Raw genomic sequence first — 15,638 nt, forward strand, 5'->3', positions numbered from 1 at the left:
AACAAAAGGAAACGAGTTTGTTATAAATGTAATGTAATTTAATTTGATTACATCAAATTTTTGAGCCTGCACCCCAAAATGATAACAATTGCCAAAGGAGAGAGGTGTGTTCTCTGTGTGCATACTTCATCACCTGTTGTTAGCACAGTATGGGAGAATCCTCTTTCCATGTTAATCACGGTAACTTTCGAGGTGACGTCTGGGGTGGTTCAGCACTCTGTTTTGGTCCACTCTCCCAAGCAGAGCTGGAGCTGGTGCTTGTGCGGAGCCCCATAAAGCCCAGGTAAGATTATTACCAGTTTTGGTAACTTGCACATTCCAGGCTCATAGAGTGAAAGACAAAGTGCATTTGAGTAGCACTCAAGGTCTGAGAGGTCTGAGAGGCATGTTTTGCTTCACCTTTTCAGTGAATTAAAAGTGTGTGGACAAAGTGGTTACTGTGGTTCAGCTAATGTTAAAGTAAACTGCTTCATCATATAGCTGAACCCCAAAGTAAAGCAGAATTACTCAATTGGAAGCTTTTGCCAAACTGACTGTGTGGCGACAATTTAGAGGTAGAAGGAGTGTTACTGATGCTTCAGAAAGCAACATTCTTCTATTTCTATTCTTTAAGTGACAATGCTGTTCTGTACATTAAATCAAGTTAATAAATTACGGGAAAGGCAGCAACACAGGGCCAGAAGGACATGCTGGGTCACTTAATCTGGTTCCTTTGGCATTGCAAGTAACAATGGTACGTGCCGTGATATATGCCTTCATTAATCCCAAGATCAAGTGAGACTGCCAGTTTGCATGACTTGTCAGGCACTTTGCGTGTGCCTGACATTGGGATGTGTGCCCACATCCCAAAGATCCGTGTGGTTAGACTGAACCGTACCCTGCACGTTACTATTTTCATTTCACAGCTGGTGAAAGTGTAAGAGAAGGGAGGGAAATACTTAATTTTAGTCGACACAGGAAGCCTTGGAGCCGCCAGATGCCTACCCTGCTAGTTAATGGCAACCACGGAGCTGTCCTTGAGGCCGGGGAAGGAGCCAGTGCCGGCAGGTCCGCAGTCTCGTGCAGAAGGGCAGTTTCGTTGCACTGGATACCTCTTTTCCTGTCACTAATTGTGGGAAATACTTTCCTTACACCCTGCTTGCTGCTATAATTACATCAACTTCTCAGACAGGAAGCTTTTGCGTTCAAAATAGATCTAACAGTCCTGCAGTATTATGCACTTGGAGCTCTTACAAAAAGTGGAATATGCAGAACACATGTCATTTGTGTTTGTTTTTCCTTTGAGGTGTTGTCTCCTCTGCAGCCTTCATAATTTTCTGCTTGAAATTTTCCCCTTTTCTCAGAAACAGTTCTTTCTTTGTCAGTTCTTGCAATTTTATTTTTCTAATGTGTTTTGAGTTTATCTTCAGAACCCTTGTTATTGATATTATTAAACGCACATTACAAACTGTCTCACGTTAGGAGCCGTTGGTAGTTGTGCTTGGTCTTTGTAGGCCCCTTCCAGCTGATCTATTCTACTCTATTATCATAATTTTTGGATGCTCAAAGTTATTTTTTCCTCCATTCCTTGTTATTTCCTTGCTGCTGTTACCTGAAAATCCCAAGCACTAGAAGCCTTCAGATAACGAGGAGAGATGGTTTTCCATTCTTGTTAGCTGACACTGAGCTTCCTCTCCCTTCACACTTCTAGCTGCTTTTTGGCACTGAGGGATTTCACCAGTATCCCAGTAGAGACATGTCAACAGAGACAAAGTAGAAGTTAACTACCAGTAGGCAGTGATCTTCAGGCCCTCTGGCGATCATCCCTGAGTATTTGCTTGCCCACTAATAGTTTACCAATCACAATTCCACAACTGTGAGTTGGCTGCTAGGTGTGAAATCAGGAAACAGGAAAATGGCGTAGGATAAGTTTTACCTTCACCAATTTAAACTCAGGTGCCTGGCCAAGGCTAAGCATGTTGGCTCGTGCTACTCACAGCTCCTCTCTGATGAGGGTTGTGGGTAAGATGAGCTCTGTGGGAGACCATATCCCTCTTCCCTGACCAGAGAGATTTAGATGGATAATGTGAACGAGACTCCTAACCTTTAGGCAAGCAAACTTAGGTGAGTTGAATCCCGCAAAGGATTTAATAAAAGTGTTATTCTGCCTCTCTATTTTCATGTTCATTCCCTTTCTCTAGGTATAACAAAGTCCACTTGTATAAAATAGTTTCATAATACCTCATAAAGAGCTGACTTAGAAATGCAGAGTAACAGTATCCTTCATTCTTAAACATAATTGAACATTTAATGAAATTGTCATTTTGTGTGGTGCTATGAAATGGGATATTAAAAAGCGATAAAGATGACCAAGTGTAAACAAAATGAAAAAGTGTTTTTTGATTACCTGTCTTGGAGATGTCTGCAGGTTTGAAGTGGCAAATATGATCCTTCAGTTTTCTTGCCCTTTTTTATCTTCTGGTTAAATACTCGTCTTGTCAGTGAGTATGTTTTAGCAATAGTGTTACCCTTTTCTTACTGATGTTTCAGGAGTCCCCTGTTTTCATCGGCCTTCTTTTGTTAGTTTCTCTTTGAATCCACTGCATGTCTGAGAAGCCTTTTAGAAATTAGGTTTGAAAAAAAAATAAATAAAAAACAGTAAGGAAACTCCTGGGCTTAAAATACTGGCCTCCTTAATGGGAAGAAGCAGAAATTAGGGAGGCAGAGTAGATGGTAATTCACATTTTCATTTTTATGCAAACTCTTCTTTCTTACAGGCATTATAATGATAATAAATGGGAGTTGTTTCCAATGTGGGAACACTGCCACTCAATTGTGCTCTGAGCCCTGAGAGATTGTGTGTTGACAATCTAATTGATTTATTCTCTCTAAAGCCAGAACTCCCCTTTATTATCGCTGACGTATGGCATTTGAAGAGATTTTTTTTAATCTTTTAGATTTATCTGTCTTTAAACTTTATCACCTGTTGATGATGAAAGTCCATGCTTCCTTGAGAACTAAATGAAAATTGTCTGCTTCATTTTTAAGCTTGTACTTTACTCTCCCAAGTGAGTGATGCTAAGGAACCTCCAACTCCCTTAGCTATGAGGAAAGAGCACAATGCATAATGGCCATCAAAGGGAGGGAGAGGGGAACCGACTTCAGGGTCAGAAAGAGCTGAGTCTGAGCACAGGGCACCTCAGGGGCAGGGAGGAGGATGCTGTGGTCCAGCTGTCCTTGCCCTGGTGCAGGGACTGTGGAAGCGGTGGCTGATGGATGTGGTTTTTGAGTCGGGCTGGAGGACCTGCAGAGGGTCCTGCAGAGGCTGACACGAATGGCTGCGCTGATTTTTTTCCTGTGAGTCATCACCCAACATGAGGGCAGCTCTGAGAGGGGCTGCGTATTTTTTGTTTCTAAATCTTAAATAATTTTAATTTCGATATGAGTGCCTTCGCCTCGGTGAACGCTCGTGTGGCCAAGTGCAGAGGTAATAAGGCAGGTGATCTATTCAGAGGTGATGCAGATGCAGTAACCTAGTCCTCCACTTCGGCAACTCATCCCCAAGAAAAACACAGGTAATGCTCAGCGTCAGCTGCTTTCCTTCTCTGGAACAGTTTGTTTGGAGGAGCCTGCATACACCTGCAAGCTGTTGCATTAGTCCATGAGGATGGAGGCAAAGATTTTGCACAGAGGAGCAATGTGTGAGTTGGTGCAATAAATCTCTGCTCCTGGAGAGCAGGAGGATGGAGCAGAGCAGTTGGTGCATACTTTTTCTCTGCACACTCAGAGGATCCTGGAGGCATTTGGCAACTGATCTCCTGCTGATGCAATGCAGCCCTGTTCATCTCAGGTTGCCAGAGCATAAGACAGGTCAGAAAATGGGTGCAAAGCCTCAAATGAGGAACACAGCTGAATTATTCATGCAGAAAGCTGAAAATGCTGTGCTGTTCCTCCTTCTCATACAGTGCTCATTGCTGTTGCCTCTGTTTTGGCATGTATTTGTCATGTAAGTTGTTTTCTGCATTAAAAGCAAGAAGGATCACTAAATTTGTGCAGAACTCAGGTAGCTTTGGCAGTGAGGGGTATTTGAAGGGTCTGCACCACTGTGACTAAGGCTTGGACCTAAAAATTAACAGTATGACCACTACTGTCAGAATCTTTTCTCTGTAGGTACTCTTTGCTGTATGAGACTACTTCTGAAATTTAGGCTTTATGTGACTCCACGTGGGCATGTTGCAGGCAGTGTGAGCTCACTAGCGAAAGTGAACTGTCATTTATTAGCCACAATAAGGCAAGAACCATCTTGGAGGACTCCTTCCCCTGCCATCCCAGGGGGTGTTGCATCATGATACCCTGGCAAGTAATAAAGTAAAGCTGTAGCCCAAAGGTGTGAAACCATAGAACGAGTCTCTTACCCAGGGAAGTCCTAGTTTGTTAAAAGTGAAATACTTCACACTTTCATTCCCTGGTGTAAGGCAGGGCTGAGTGAGTAAAAGACATTCTCTTTCGCTCGGACAGAAGAAGTGAATTTTGGATGCTACAAATTACTTTCCTATGAGTGCCTTTTCTTGCAGACACGGCTGCTCCTTCCTGTAATTAGGCTGACTTTGTTTGCCAGATGTTCAGTGACAACATTATACTGTTTTCCAGTTGCTTTATTTGTTCCTAGGGTAACTTCTTTCTTGCCTGTTCTTTCAGAGAGCAAATAGACAAAGGGAAAAAATCCTTTACAAATGTTTTAAAGTGCAAAAACTCGGACAATGGATTTTTCCTCCCTCTCTCTGTCTAACTGAAACAATGAAAGTCCTGCACTTTAATCTTCTTAGCCCCGGGGGGTCTTCTAATTATTGCAGCTGTTGCACAGGCTTATACATACATGTCCTCCTTCCCATTCATCTTGTAGGCTCTTTTATGTCCTTTAGCTCCTCACTGGAAATGGAGGAGCCTTAAACTCTGAGAATAGGTGAAGTTTACCTTTTGGATCAGGGTGAGAAGAACAAAGCATTCCCCAAGTTCCTTTCCAGGATTTACAAATGACCAAAGGCGTTTTCTCAGCACTGCAAAAGCTCCTTTAAATTGGCAGTCACATTAACTCTTTAGTCCTGCCTTATTCAGGTATTGCAGAGAGCCCACACTTATGCCAGCCAAGAAGGGCAGTAGTTGCTTTCACCACGTAGAAAACAAGAAGCAAGGTAACTGGTTGCTGAGAATGCACTCATATATTTAGGCAGCCTGAAACTTTAAAAAAAAAAAAAAAAAAAAAGTGATTTCAGAGAAATATGTTGCTGTCTCGTGCTAAGTTAATGAACCTGTTGTACTGAAAAGCAGTGCCTGGATGAAGTCATGCTACATCAGTTAAGCAAACTTGTGGGGGAAAAATATTACAGGCAATGAATCTAAATTTATACAAAATATGTTTTAGTTATTATTAAAATGACAAACCAAATGAGCAAAGTGCTTCACATACTTCTGCACTCCTGGTTTGACTCTGAGTAATACTCACTGTCAAATATTGTATATTATTGGTACAATAACCTTCAATCAGGCCAAGATGGCCAGCTTGTGAATATTACAGGTTCATACTTAACGATTCAGGGTAAATGTTTTATCCACTTCCATTGTGAGCTATATAAAATTTGCCCGTTTCTTACATCTAGACCCCAGGTACCACGCAGGTCAATTGAACCTCGTTTTCTCATTTATTCTTGTACCACTGAAGAGAGCTGTACTGATTTACACCACGAGTACCTGGCCCACAGTGTTGACCATGTTACTAAGTGCCTAATAAATTAAAATAAATAATGCATATCACAGCTTAAAAAAATCTTTAAGTAATATTTTTATTACTTTAAGCTTTTAATTATTCCAAAGGTAATTAGTTGCTGTTTTCTAACTTTTCATGTTGTAAGGTAGTGTTCTGTGATGGACAGGGGATAAGGGACTGTGTGGCTTGGGGTACACAAAGCCAAAATACTGCTATACATACACATGTACATATGTACAGACATGCATATATAAATAAAGTTTTGCACAACTTAAGGCAACACAAATGGTCCATAAATTTGCCTTCGCCAGGCAATGGAGGATGCCCTACAACAGAGAAAGTACAGAGGTATAGGAGCTGGAAAAGCTCTCCCTCTAACATTCCCTTTCAGTGTCTCCCACTGCAGAGAGTTTTCATTAGTAAGAAAATGTGCTGGCTCGGGACCGTGGTGTAACACTGAGGCCATCTGGAGTGGTGTGGCCCCATCCATACAATTATGTTCTTTTGGCTCCCAGGAGGGCATGAAGGTGCCCACTGGAAGTTGTTCCTGGGCTTTGCTAACTCCTGATGTCTGCCCAGAAATTGTTTGGAAGGGTGTTACGGAGCCTGGGCCAAGTAATGCACTGAGCTAGTCTAACCACTTAACTGTCTTGATGATGGAATTGTGGGCACCTGGAATATTTAATTTATGAATATAAACATAGCTCTAATTTTTCAAGATGTGTTCTTCACTTGCTGCCTTTGCCAGTTCAACACTTGGGTTCATTTGAAGCTGAAATTACATCATTGCTTGGAAGAAGCACTATGCATTATGGATTCTGTCAGCAGCTCTGAAAAGGCATTTTATAAGGACTGTAGTGGTCTGTGAAGTTCCAGCTAGTGGCTGCAGCTGGTGTGTGGGTCCATACTGAATAATGAAATAGGGGGGTTCACAATGTTTCCTCTTCCGTTTCCTGTTTCTCCGCTACTAGCTTTGATGAAAATTGGTGTCTGATGATTGAGGTTTACCTTACCTGTCTGTGAAATGTGTTCTATTTTCATGTGAGAAACTTTCAAACCGAAACATGATATGAAGAAAAATGTGTATTTTCTACATATTGGCCATATTCAGACCTCTGATAATGGCACAGGTTTACTGACTTGGTCCGTAAGAGAAAAACTAAAAAAAAATAAAAAAAATTCTAAATACACTGGAACCTCTTGAATTACCACTTTACTAAGTTACCCATATTACTACTAAGTAGTAAATTAACAGACTTCTTCCATCTTTCAACAATGCTCTAATAACAAAGACTTGTCATTAAATTCATTATTGCCACAATGCCACCATTTTTCTGGACCATATTACAGTATGTTATTTCCTCATCATGAAATACTTCAATAAAATCATTGGAAAAATGAAATAAAGATTTATTTTCCTGTTTTGTAGACATTCTGTGTAGTGGTTTATGATGTTATAATGCTTCTGAATATTTTAAGAGTAAAATAAATGAGGTTAAAAGTTATTTTTCAGCCATCATCAGGAGGCATCCTTTTGATGCTAAACTGTAAGAGATACTAGCGATAGAGAGGAAAGTGATTTTGCCAGATGGGCTATGTGTTTTCTGCCACCTCACAGTTGGCACCCTTTATAGGTTGTTTTAGGTGTGCATGCACAGCTGTTACCGAATTCAGTGGGAATTATATGTATATAGAAAACAGAATGTGTCTCCTCAACAGAACCCATCTTAACCAAAACCATCTTAACTCTACCTCCGCCTCTCCAAACATCTGACATGTTCAAGCAACTTTGGAAATTTTCTAGATTCTTTCCAGAACCAGAAGGGCCCCAAATAAAAGCAAGCTTTGTTTTGTCTGTTTCACTTGTACTGTGTGCAGGAAAACCTACTTTTGAAGAATTGACTAACAGACTTACGTTTATAAATGTCACATTTGTAGTAAGCTTTGAAAGCATAGGAACAGACATCGGGGCCATAACCAATGATCAAAACTGTATCAGAAGCACAATTTTTTTGGTGTCACTGTTGGCCATGTGCCTCACTGCAGCTATCAGACCTCAAGGGATTCCCTGTTCCTTCTTGGCATTTCTGCGTGCAGCTACTGCAGCTGGCTGCTTAGGAAAGTCTGGTTTTAATCCTGCCTTTTCTGATGACTAGATGTGCTTAGTCTTGCCTAGTAACACAGTTTGACTTGCAAGTGGATGGGCCAATAAGCCAACGCATCAGGTAGCACCCATAGCATACGTGCCATGCCTACAGTGCAGTTGGCTGACCAGTCACAGTGACTGTGTGGTGCCATGGATGTACTCAGTGTACGGTCTTCCTTTTGATCATGATTTTCTGTAACACACCAGTGAAAACACATGGTTTCGTTACTTTTTCTGTGTACTCTGAGTATAGTTCCAACTATTTTAACATAGGGTGTCATATAATTACTGGTAGCAGCCACTAGAGGGGGAGACATCATTTATATGACGGAATATCTCATAGCCTTCTGGTGTTTTAATTGTACCCATCTGTTTTCAGCATTGTAACAATATGCAGGTAAAGTTAGAATATAATGATGATTGCAGAAGTGATGTAAGATGTGTCACTAATCTGAGCTTGTTATCTTTTCAGGTGTTGTATTTCACTATCGTGCAGCAACCAGCAGGTACACTCTGAATTTTACACAAGCTCAGCAGACTTGTCTGGACAATGGTGCTGTCATAGCAAGCCCAGAGCAACTGAAAGCAGCCTATGAAGATGGATTTGAACAATGTGATGCTGGCTGGTTGTCTGACCAGACTGTTAGGTGAGATATTTAAAAGGCCCCTTGAGAGTGCTTCTCCAAATTAATATGCTTAGCCTGTACAGACTTAATGTGCTGACTTGCCATAATAAAAAATATGAACATGCTGCATTTCAGGTATCCAATTAGACATCCAAGAATTGGCTGTTTTGGAGATAAAATGGGAAAAAAAGGAGTCAGAACATATGGGCGTCGTTTTCCTAATGAAACTTATGATGTGTATTGCTATGTGGAACACATGAAAGGTAAGATAGGTCCATATTAATTCTACATGACAAAATTCAAAGTGACTTGGGATTCTAATGTGGAAGGGCAAATAAATAAGAAATTTTGTGTACAATGCAGTTTGACTGTTTTGAATCTGAAGAGAATTGCTGAATGAAGTGAACCTATAGTTTGTGGTATAGCAGGCCTTAATTAAAAGCGAATGTAGAGTATACAAAGCGAAAGTCAAGTTTAAAGCTGCTATAGTTAGTGACAGTAGATCTCACAAAAGTTGCTGTTGAAACATCTTTTTTTTTTCAATGTTATAAAAGGATTTTCAAAGAAATACATTAAATGTTTGAGAAGCTATATATATCATATATATATAAAGATGGATAAAATACATGTGCCAGTAACTGTATTATAGTACATAAGGTATGTAATTAAAGTTTTTAGATGTCCAGAACATAAAATTAGAAATATATTTAATTGCAATCCAAGTTTAATAACATCTCTTTGGAAAAGGGGCATCTCAGCATCAAAAAGAAGCAATCAAGAACTTTTCATTGAGGAATAGGCATCTTTAGTGAAATTATTTGCAATTCAATAGTATGATTATAGTCTTTGCCAAAGCTGCACATTAAACGGCTCTAATGCAGCAGAGGGATTATGATCCTGCCACATGGTAACTACAAACCATGGATCATGGTGTGAACCCTACAGTAACTCACGGTCCATGGTTAGATTCTATGATCCATATTAATTCTGCAAAGAGTTGGATGGCAAAAAGAAAAGTATGATAAATTTCTCTGTGATTTGGCTGTTCCAGCATGCTCAAATCTTCATATTACAGTTGTGATATTATACTTTTTCTTATAGTCTCCCTTCTGAAGTGAATTTAACCATATCCTTTCAGTGGGCCTATAGATATATTCCAAATACCAGATATCCTTATGCTTAGACATTACTGTGACAAATTAAATATGTATACTTAAAATATAAGCGTAACAATATCCTTTCCTGTTCTGTAGCCTATTTTTTTTTGGCTTTGTGCTGGTTATGTGCATGGGAACTTCACTCTGGTACAGAAATACATTGCAACCAGGACCAAAGTATATTTTCCATTCATTGCAACAGACTGAATATGTCATACTGATACTTTCTTGAGAGATTTTTATTCCATACCAGTTTCACTGTTCCTTTCTAAAAAATACTTGCAATTACTAATTATAGGCTTTTGAGCCTATATATATATATAGCCTATATATAGCTTTTGAGCTGCTGCTTGACTGATATACATTTGGTTTAGTGTTCTTGAAGTCATTGGAACAATACAGTCAACTATGGTTCTGAACAAGCCTGCCTTTGTATACGTACAAATGCAAAATTAAGCTGCTCAGTGTTCATTTGTATTCTGTATTAGAGCAGAAATAAATTAGATCATGCAAAGTTTTCTGATGATGAAGTCTTTTAGAGACTTTAGTCACTGATATCAGTAAGCATTTTTCTTGTATATTTAGTAGCTGAGGATCTGCCCAAACTATGTTTACTTTAAAGATTTCTCAAAAAAAAAAAACAAAAAAAAACACAATACAAGTCTTGCAAAGACTATAAAAACATACAAGCTTAGAAACTGAAAATTAACCAATGGAATTTTTTTAGTGCTTAGTATTGTCTTAATTTTACTTATGCTCCATCTGTATCTGTCAGTGAACAGCATACATGAACACATACAATTCATAACATTCATTCCCTGTAAATCCTTGATGGAGTTGAATTCTGAATCAACTCTTGAATCAAGGCTTATAAATTCAATTTAGGTCTTTCCTATATTACAAAATCCAATTTTGACCTGGGATGAAGAACCAATGCGTTTTTCAGAAAACAATCTTCCTTTCCCTCTTAAGTACAAAGAAGTATGATAATATGGAGAAGCTCATCCTGGATGCATTTAAGCCAGCAGTTTCTCAAAGTCAAATATTCTCACCAAGATTTAAAGAAAAAAAAATAATTAAAAAGAAAATGTCTTGGATGTGAATCTCTTAGCATGTATGAAAAGGCTGAAATTTAAGAATACCAGGGGGTTTGATCTATCAAACCAAGTAACAGAAAGTATGTTCATTTTACCTTCTTCCTTGCGCTGTAGCTTCCTGTGGAAAACTGTTTAAAGCAAATGCAGTTTTAGCCTTTGTCTTAAAGGTGCTTCAGAGCCTGGGACAAGATTTTTAAAAACTGCTCTGACTCGAAGACTGCAGTTGAACACTTGATCCAACAAAGTTCTCCAACACAATTGCAAAGCACATTGTAGGGTAACAACCTGTTCACAGAGATGGATACAGGCTCAGAATGAAATTCTGCAGGAGGCAAAGATGCCAGCGAGTTTAACTATGGTCCTAACAAAATGCAAACTTTGTTTGACCTAGCCTTTATCTAAATATTCTCAGAGTACATATTTATAAAAATATTCCAGAATCTTTTCTGCCAAACTAAGAAAAGAACACTCCATCTTACACTGGTACATATTGTACACCTCTTTTTACTCTGAAGACGGTGTGAGATAGAAGTGTGATAAATGATGGCTGCATGTGTAGTTCATAGAATCACAGAATGGTTTGGGTTGGAAGGGACCTTAAAGATCGCTTAGTTCCAACCCTCCTGCCATGGGCAGGGACACTAGACCAGGTTGCCCAAAGCCCCGTCCAGCCTGGCCTTAGGCACTTCCAGGGATGGGGCTCCTCTTCAGCTCCCTCTTCAGCATTCTTGTAGGTCCCCTTTAGGTACTGGTAGACTCCTATAAGGTCCTTCTGGAGCCTTCTCTTCTTTGAACTGGACAACCCTAACTCCCTCAGCATAGGAGAGGTGCTCCAGTCCTCTAATCATCCTCGTGTCCCTCATCTGGACCCCCTCTAACAGGTCCATGTCTTTCTTGTGCTGGGGGCCCCAGAGTTTAACACAGCTCTCCAGGTGAGGTCTCACAAGAGCAGAGTAAAGGGGGAGAATCAGCTGCTTTTGGTGCAGCCCAGGGTACAGTTGGCTTTCTGAGCTGCAAACGCACACTTCTAGCTCATATTGAGCTTCTTGTCACCCAATACCCCCAGGTCCTGCTCTTCAGAACTGCTCTCAATCCATTCTCTGCCCAGCCTGTGTTTGTGTTTGGAATTGCCCCGGCCCAGGTGCAGGACCTTTCATGTGGCCTTGTTGAACTCCATGAGGTTTGCACAGGCCCATCTCTCAGGCCTGCCCAGGTCCCTCTGGATGGCATCCCTTCCCTCCAGCGTGTCGACCACACCACACAGCTTGGTGTCATTGGCAAACCTGCTGTGGGTGCATTCAAGCCCACTGTCCATGTCACTGATAAATGTGTTAATTAATACCAGTCCCAATACCAGCACTTGAGGAACACCACTCATCTCTGGTCTCCACCTGGACATCTATTGCAATTCTTTGAGTGCAACCATCCAGCCAATTCCTTATCCACAGAGCGGTCCATCTGTCATATCCATGTCTCTCCAATTTAGAGACAAGGATGTTGTGTGGGACAGTGTCAAATGCTTTGCACAAGTCCAGGTAGATGACATCAGTTGCTCAGCCCATATCAATCAATACTATAACCCTGTGGTAGAAGGCCACCAGATTTGTCAGGCACGATCTGCGCTTAGTGAAGTCATGTTGGCTGTCACCAATCACCTCCTTATTTTCCATGTGCCTTTGCATAGTTTCCAGGAGGATCTGCTCCATGATCTCTATAGGGACAGAGGAGATAATGACCAGCCTTTACTTCCCCAGGTTTTCCTTTTTTAAATATGGTCCTTTCCTTTTTTAAATAAAGTCCCCCTTTTCCAGTCAGTGGGAATGTCACCATCCTGTCACAACTTCTTAAATATGATCGATAATGTGTTAGCAACTTCATCCACCTGTTCCTTCAGGACCCTTGGATCCATGTCCTGAGGACTTGTGCACATTCAGTTTTCTTAGATGGTCTCAAACCTGATCTTCTCCAGCCTTGGGAGGTACTTCATTCTCCCAGTCCCTGCGTTTGCCTTCTGTGACTTGGGAACTATGGCTAGAGTACTTGCTGGTGAAGACTGAAGCAAAAGTATCGTTGAGTACGTCATCTTTTTTAATATCCCAGACAACCAGTTTTCCTGTTCCCGTCTGTACAGGGCCCACATTTTCCTTGGTCTTCCTTTTATTACTGATGTACTTATAGAAGCCTTTCTTATTGCCCTTGATGTCCCTGGCCAGACTTAGTTCTAAATGGGCTTTAGGTTTCCTAACCTGATCCCTGGCTGCTCAGACAATTTCTTTGTATCCTCATAGGATATCTTTATTTGCTTCCATAGTCTGTAGGCTTCCTTTTTTTGTGTTTGAGTTTGGCCAGGAGCTCTTTGTTATCCATTGTGGGCCGCCTCCATTTTTTCCTGACTTCCTCTTTGTTGGGATGCATTACTCCTGAGTTTGTAGAAGGTGATCCTTGAATATTATCCAGCTTTATTGGACATCTGTTCCCTCTAGGGCTTTACCCCGTGACACTCTATCAAGCAGATTGCTGAAGAGGCCAAAGTCTGCTCTCACAAAGTCCAGGGTAGTGAGCTTACTGTGTGCCCTCCTTGCTACCCTAAGGGTCTTGAATTCCACCATTTCATAGTCCCTGTAACCAAAGATGCCCTTGAGATTCACATTCCACACCAGCCCTTGCTTGTTGGTGGACCTTGAGGTCCAGCATAGCACCTCTCCTCGTTTACTCCTCTACCACTTGGAGAAGGAATTTGTCATCAGCATACTCGAGGAACCTCCTGGATTGCTTATGCCCTGCTGTGTTGTCCCTCCAACAGATATCAGGGAAGTTGAAGTCTCCCATGAGGACCAAATGGTCATGGAACTGTCTCACTTGCTGGGTTATGTTGGTTATGTCCATGGATAATGGTATTGCTACTAGAAGCACTTTACTGTGGTAATAAGGTGAATCTGAGTAGAGAGGAGAGTTTCTTCTAAGTCAGTTACAGTTTTACCAATGACTTTGAGAAAGTGGAGTTAGGCCAACACTGAGCACATAATTCCTTATGTGCTCATCCTTAAGCTTATCCTTAAGCTCTCTGTGTAACAGTAAAGCCCTTTATGTGGAGAGGTGACTGTGGTGGAAGAGATAGTTGCCACTTAGCTGTACAACCTCAGCCCACTGCAAAGGGATTTTGTTGCTTCTGTCAGTCAGTTTTAATGCTGGATTATTGCATGAGCTAACCAAATATATCTTTCCTTTTCCTTCCTTCCTTCCTTCCTTCCTTCCTTCCTTCCTTCCTTCCTTCCTTCCTTCCTTCCTTCCTTCCTTCCTCCCTTCCTCCCTTCCTCCCTCCCTCCCTCCCTTCCTTCCTTCCTTTTTTCTTTCTTTATCTCTCTCTCTTTCTTTTTCTTTCTTTCTTCTTTCTTTCTTCTTTCTTTCTTTCTTTCTTTCTTTCTTTCTTTCTTTCTTTCTTTCTTTCTTTCTTTCTTTCTTTCTTTCTTTCTTTCTTTCTTTTTTCTTTTATGGCTCTTTGTTCAGAAGTTTTCAATGAACTCAAATCAGAAAATAATTTCCAGAAGTCAGAAGGAGTCCTAGTTTTGTTGATATATGCTGTAGGCATGTTATACTGACATGCAAGGGAGTTAATTTATTCTCTTTGGATGAAGAGGAACAGATTCAGTGTTAGAAAGAAACAGTACCATGTCATGGTATAATGCAGGATAGTTTTTTTTTCCACTGCCTTCACTTAAACCTGCACCTCTGAGCCAGACTTTCTTTTTAAGAAAGAGCTGTGGAGCCAAGATGGCTTTGTCTATATAGCAGAAACAGTCTTTGTAAGAACAAATGATAATTTTAAATGCAGAACTTGTTTGAAGTTACATAGCATCAGTGGGATTACACTTTGCAACCACTCATCCACAGAAGACAGTTAGATAAAAAGTCAACAGAAGTTATTAGAAAGTGAACATCGCATAAAAATAGCTCCTGTGTTTTTTCTGTTGTATTGTAGCACACTCATCCATTGGTGGAAGACTTAGCAGTTCAAGACTTAAGTTTCTGTCAAATTTATGATTTCCCTGTTCACCCAACCAAGGCTGATTCTACAAAGTGTAATCCTTCTCTTGTACTGTCAGCAGTTCATTAATAACTACTGGTACTTAGAATCACAGAATCAAAGGAAAGCTTGGGTTGGAAGGGACCTTAAAGACCATCTAGTTCCAACCTCATGCCATGGGCAGGAATGCCACCCACTAAATTGCCCAGGGCCTCGTCCAACCTGGACTTGAACTTCTCCAGGGGTGGGGCATCCACAACCTCTCTGGGCACAACCTGTTCCAGTGCCTCACCACCCTCTGAGTGAAGAATTTCCTCTCAACCTCTAATCTAAATCTCCCCTCTTTTAGATTAAAACCATTCCCCCTTGTCCCTTCATTGTTTGCCCGTGGAAAAAGTCACTCTCTATCTTTTTTACAAGCCTCCTGTAAGCACTGAAAAGCTGCAATTCTCTTCTCCAGGCTGAAGATCCCCATCTCTTTCAGCCTTTCTTCTTAGGAGAGGTGCTCCAGCCCTCTGATCATCTTTGTGGTCCTCTAATGAACCCACTCTAACAGACCCACATTCTTCTTTTGTTGGGGATCCCAGACCTGGATGCAGCACTCCAAGTGGGGACTCACCAGGGCAAAGTAGAGAGGGACAATCACCTCCCTCAACCTGCTGGTCACTCCTCGTTTGATGGAGCCCACTTAGCATATTGTAGAGCTGTGCTTAGACATGATTTTTTTTTTCCATGGGAATTTGAAAGTTCATATCTGCATTGTCTGTTGTATTCAATGCCAAATCTAATAGACTTACTTGTGATAAATAAGTCCTTATTTGGAGAGCTCATGTCAGTGGGATGAC

The 15,638-nt window shown here is 40.8% G+C and overlaps 1 protein-coding gene across 4 annotated transcripts in view; it reads left to right on the forward strand.

The window, feature by feature from the left end:
• Window positions 1–15,638, forward strand: part of VCAN (versican) — a 113,040-nt gene that overhangs the window by 18,021 nt on the left and 79,381 nt on the right. For all 4 annotated transcript variants that reach the window (XM_040542050.1, XM_040542045.1, XM_040542049.1 and 1 more), the window contains 2 exons: window positions 8,362–8,536; window positions 8,651–8,778. In XM_040542050.1, the coding sequence (XP_040397984.1) occupies window positions 8,362–8,536; window positions 8,651–8,778 (303 nt within the window). The remainder of the gene's footprint in view (window positions 1–8,361; window positions 8,537–8,650; window positions 8,779–15,638) is intronic.

Source organism: Cygnus olor, chromosome Z, assembly GCF_009769625.2.
Source record: "Cygnus olor isolate bCygOlo1 chromosome Z, bCygOlo1.pri.v2, whole genome shotgun sequence".
Classification (NCBI taxonomy): Eukaryota; Metazoa; Chordata; class Aves; order Anseriformes; family Anatidae; genus Cygnus; species Cygnus olor.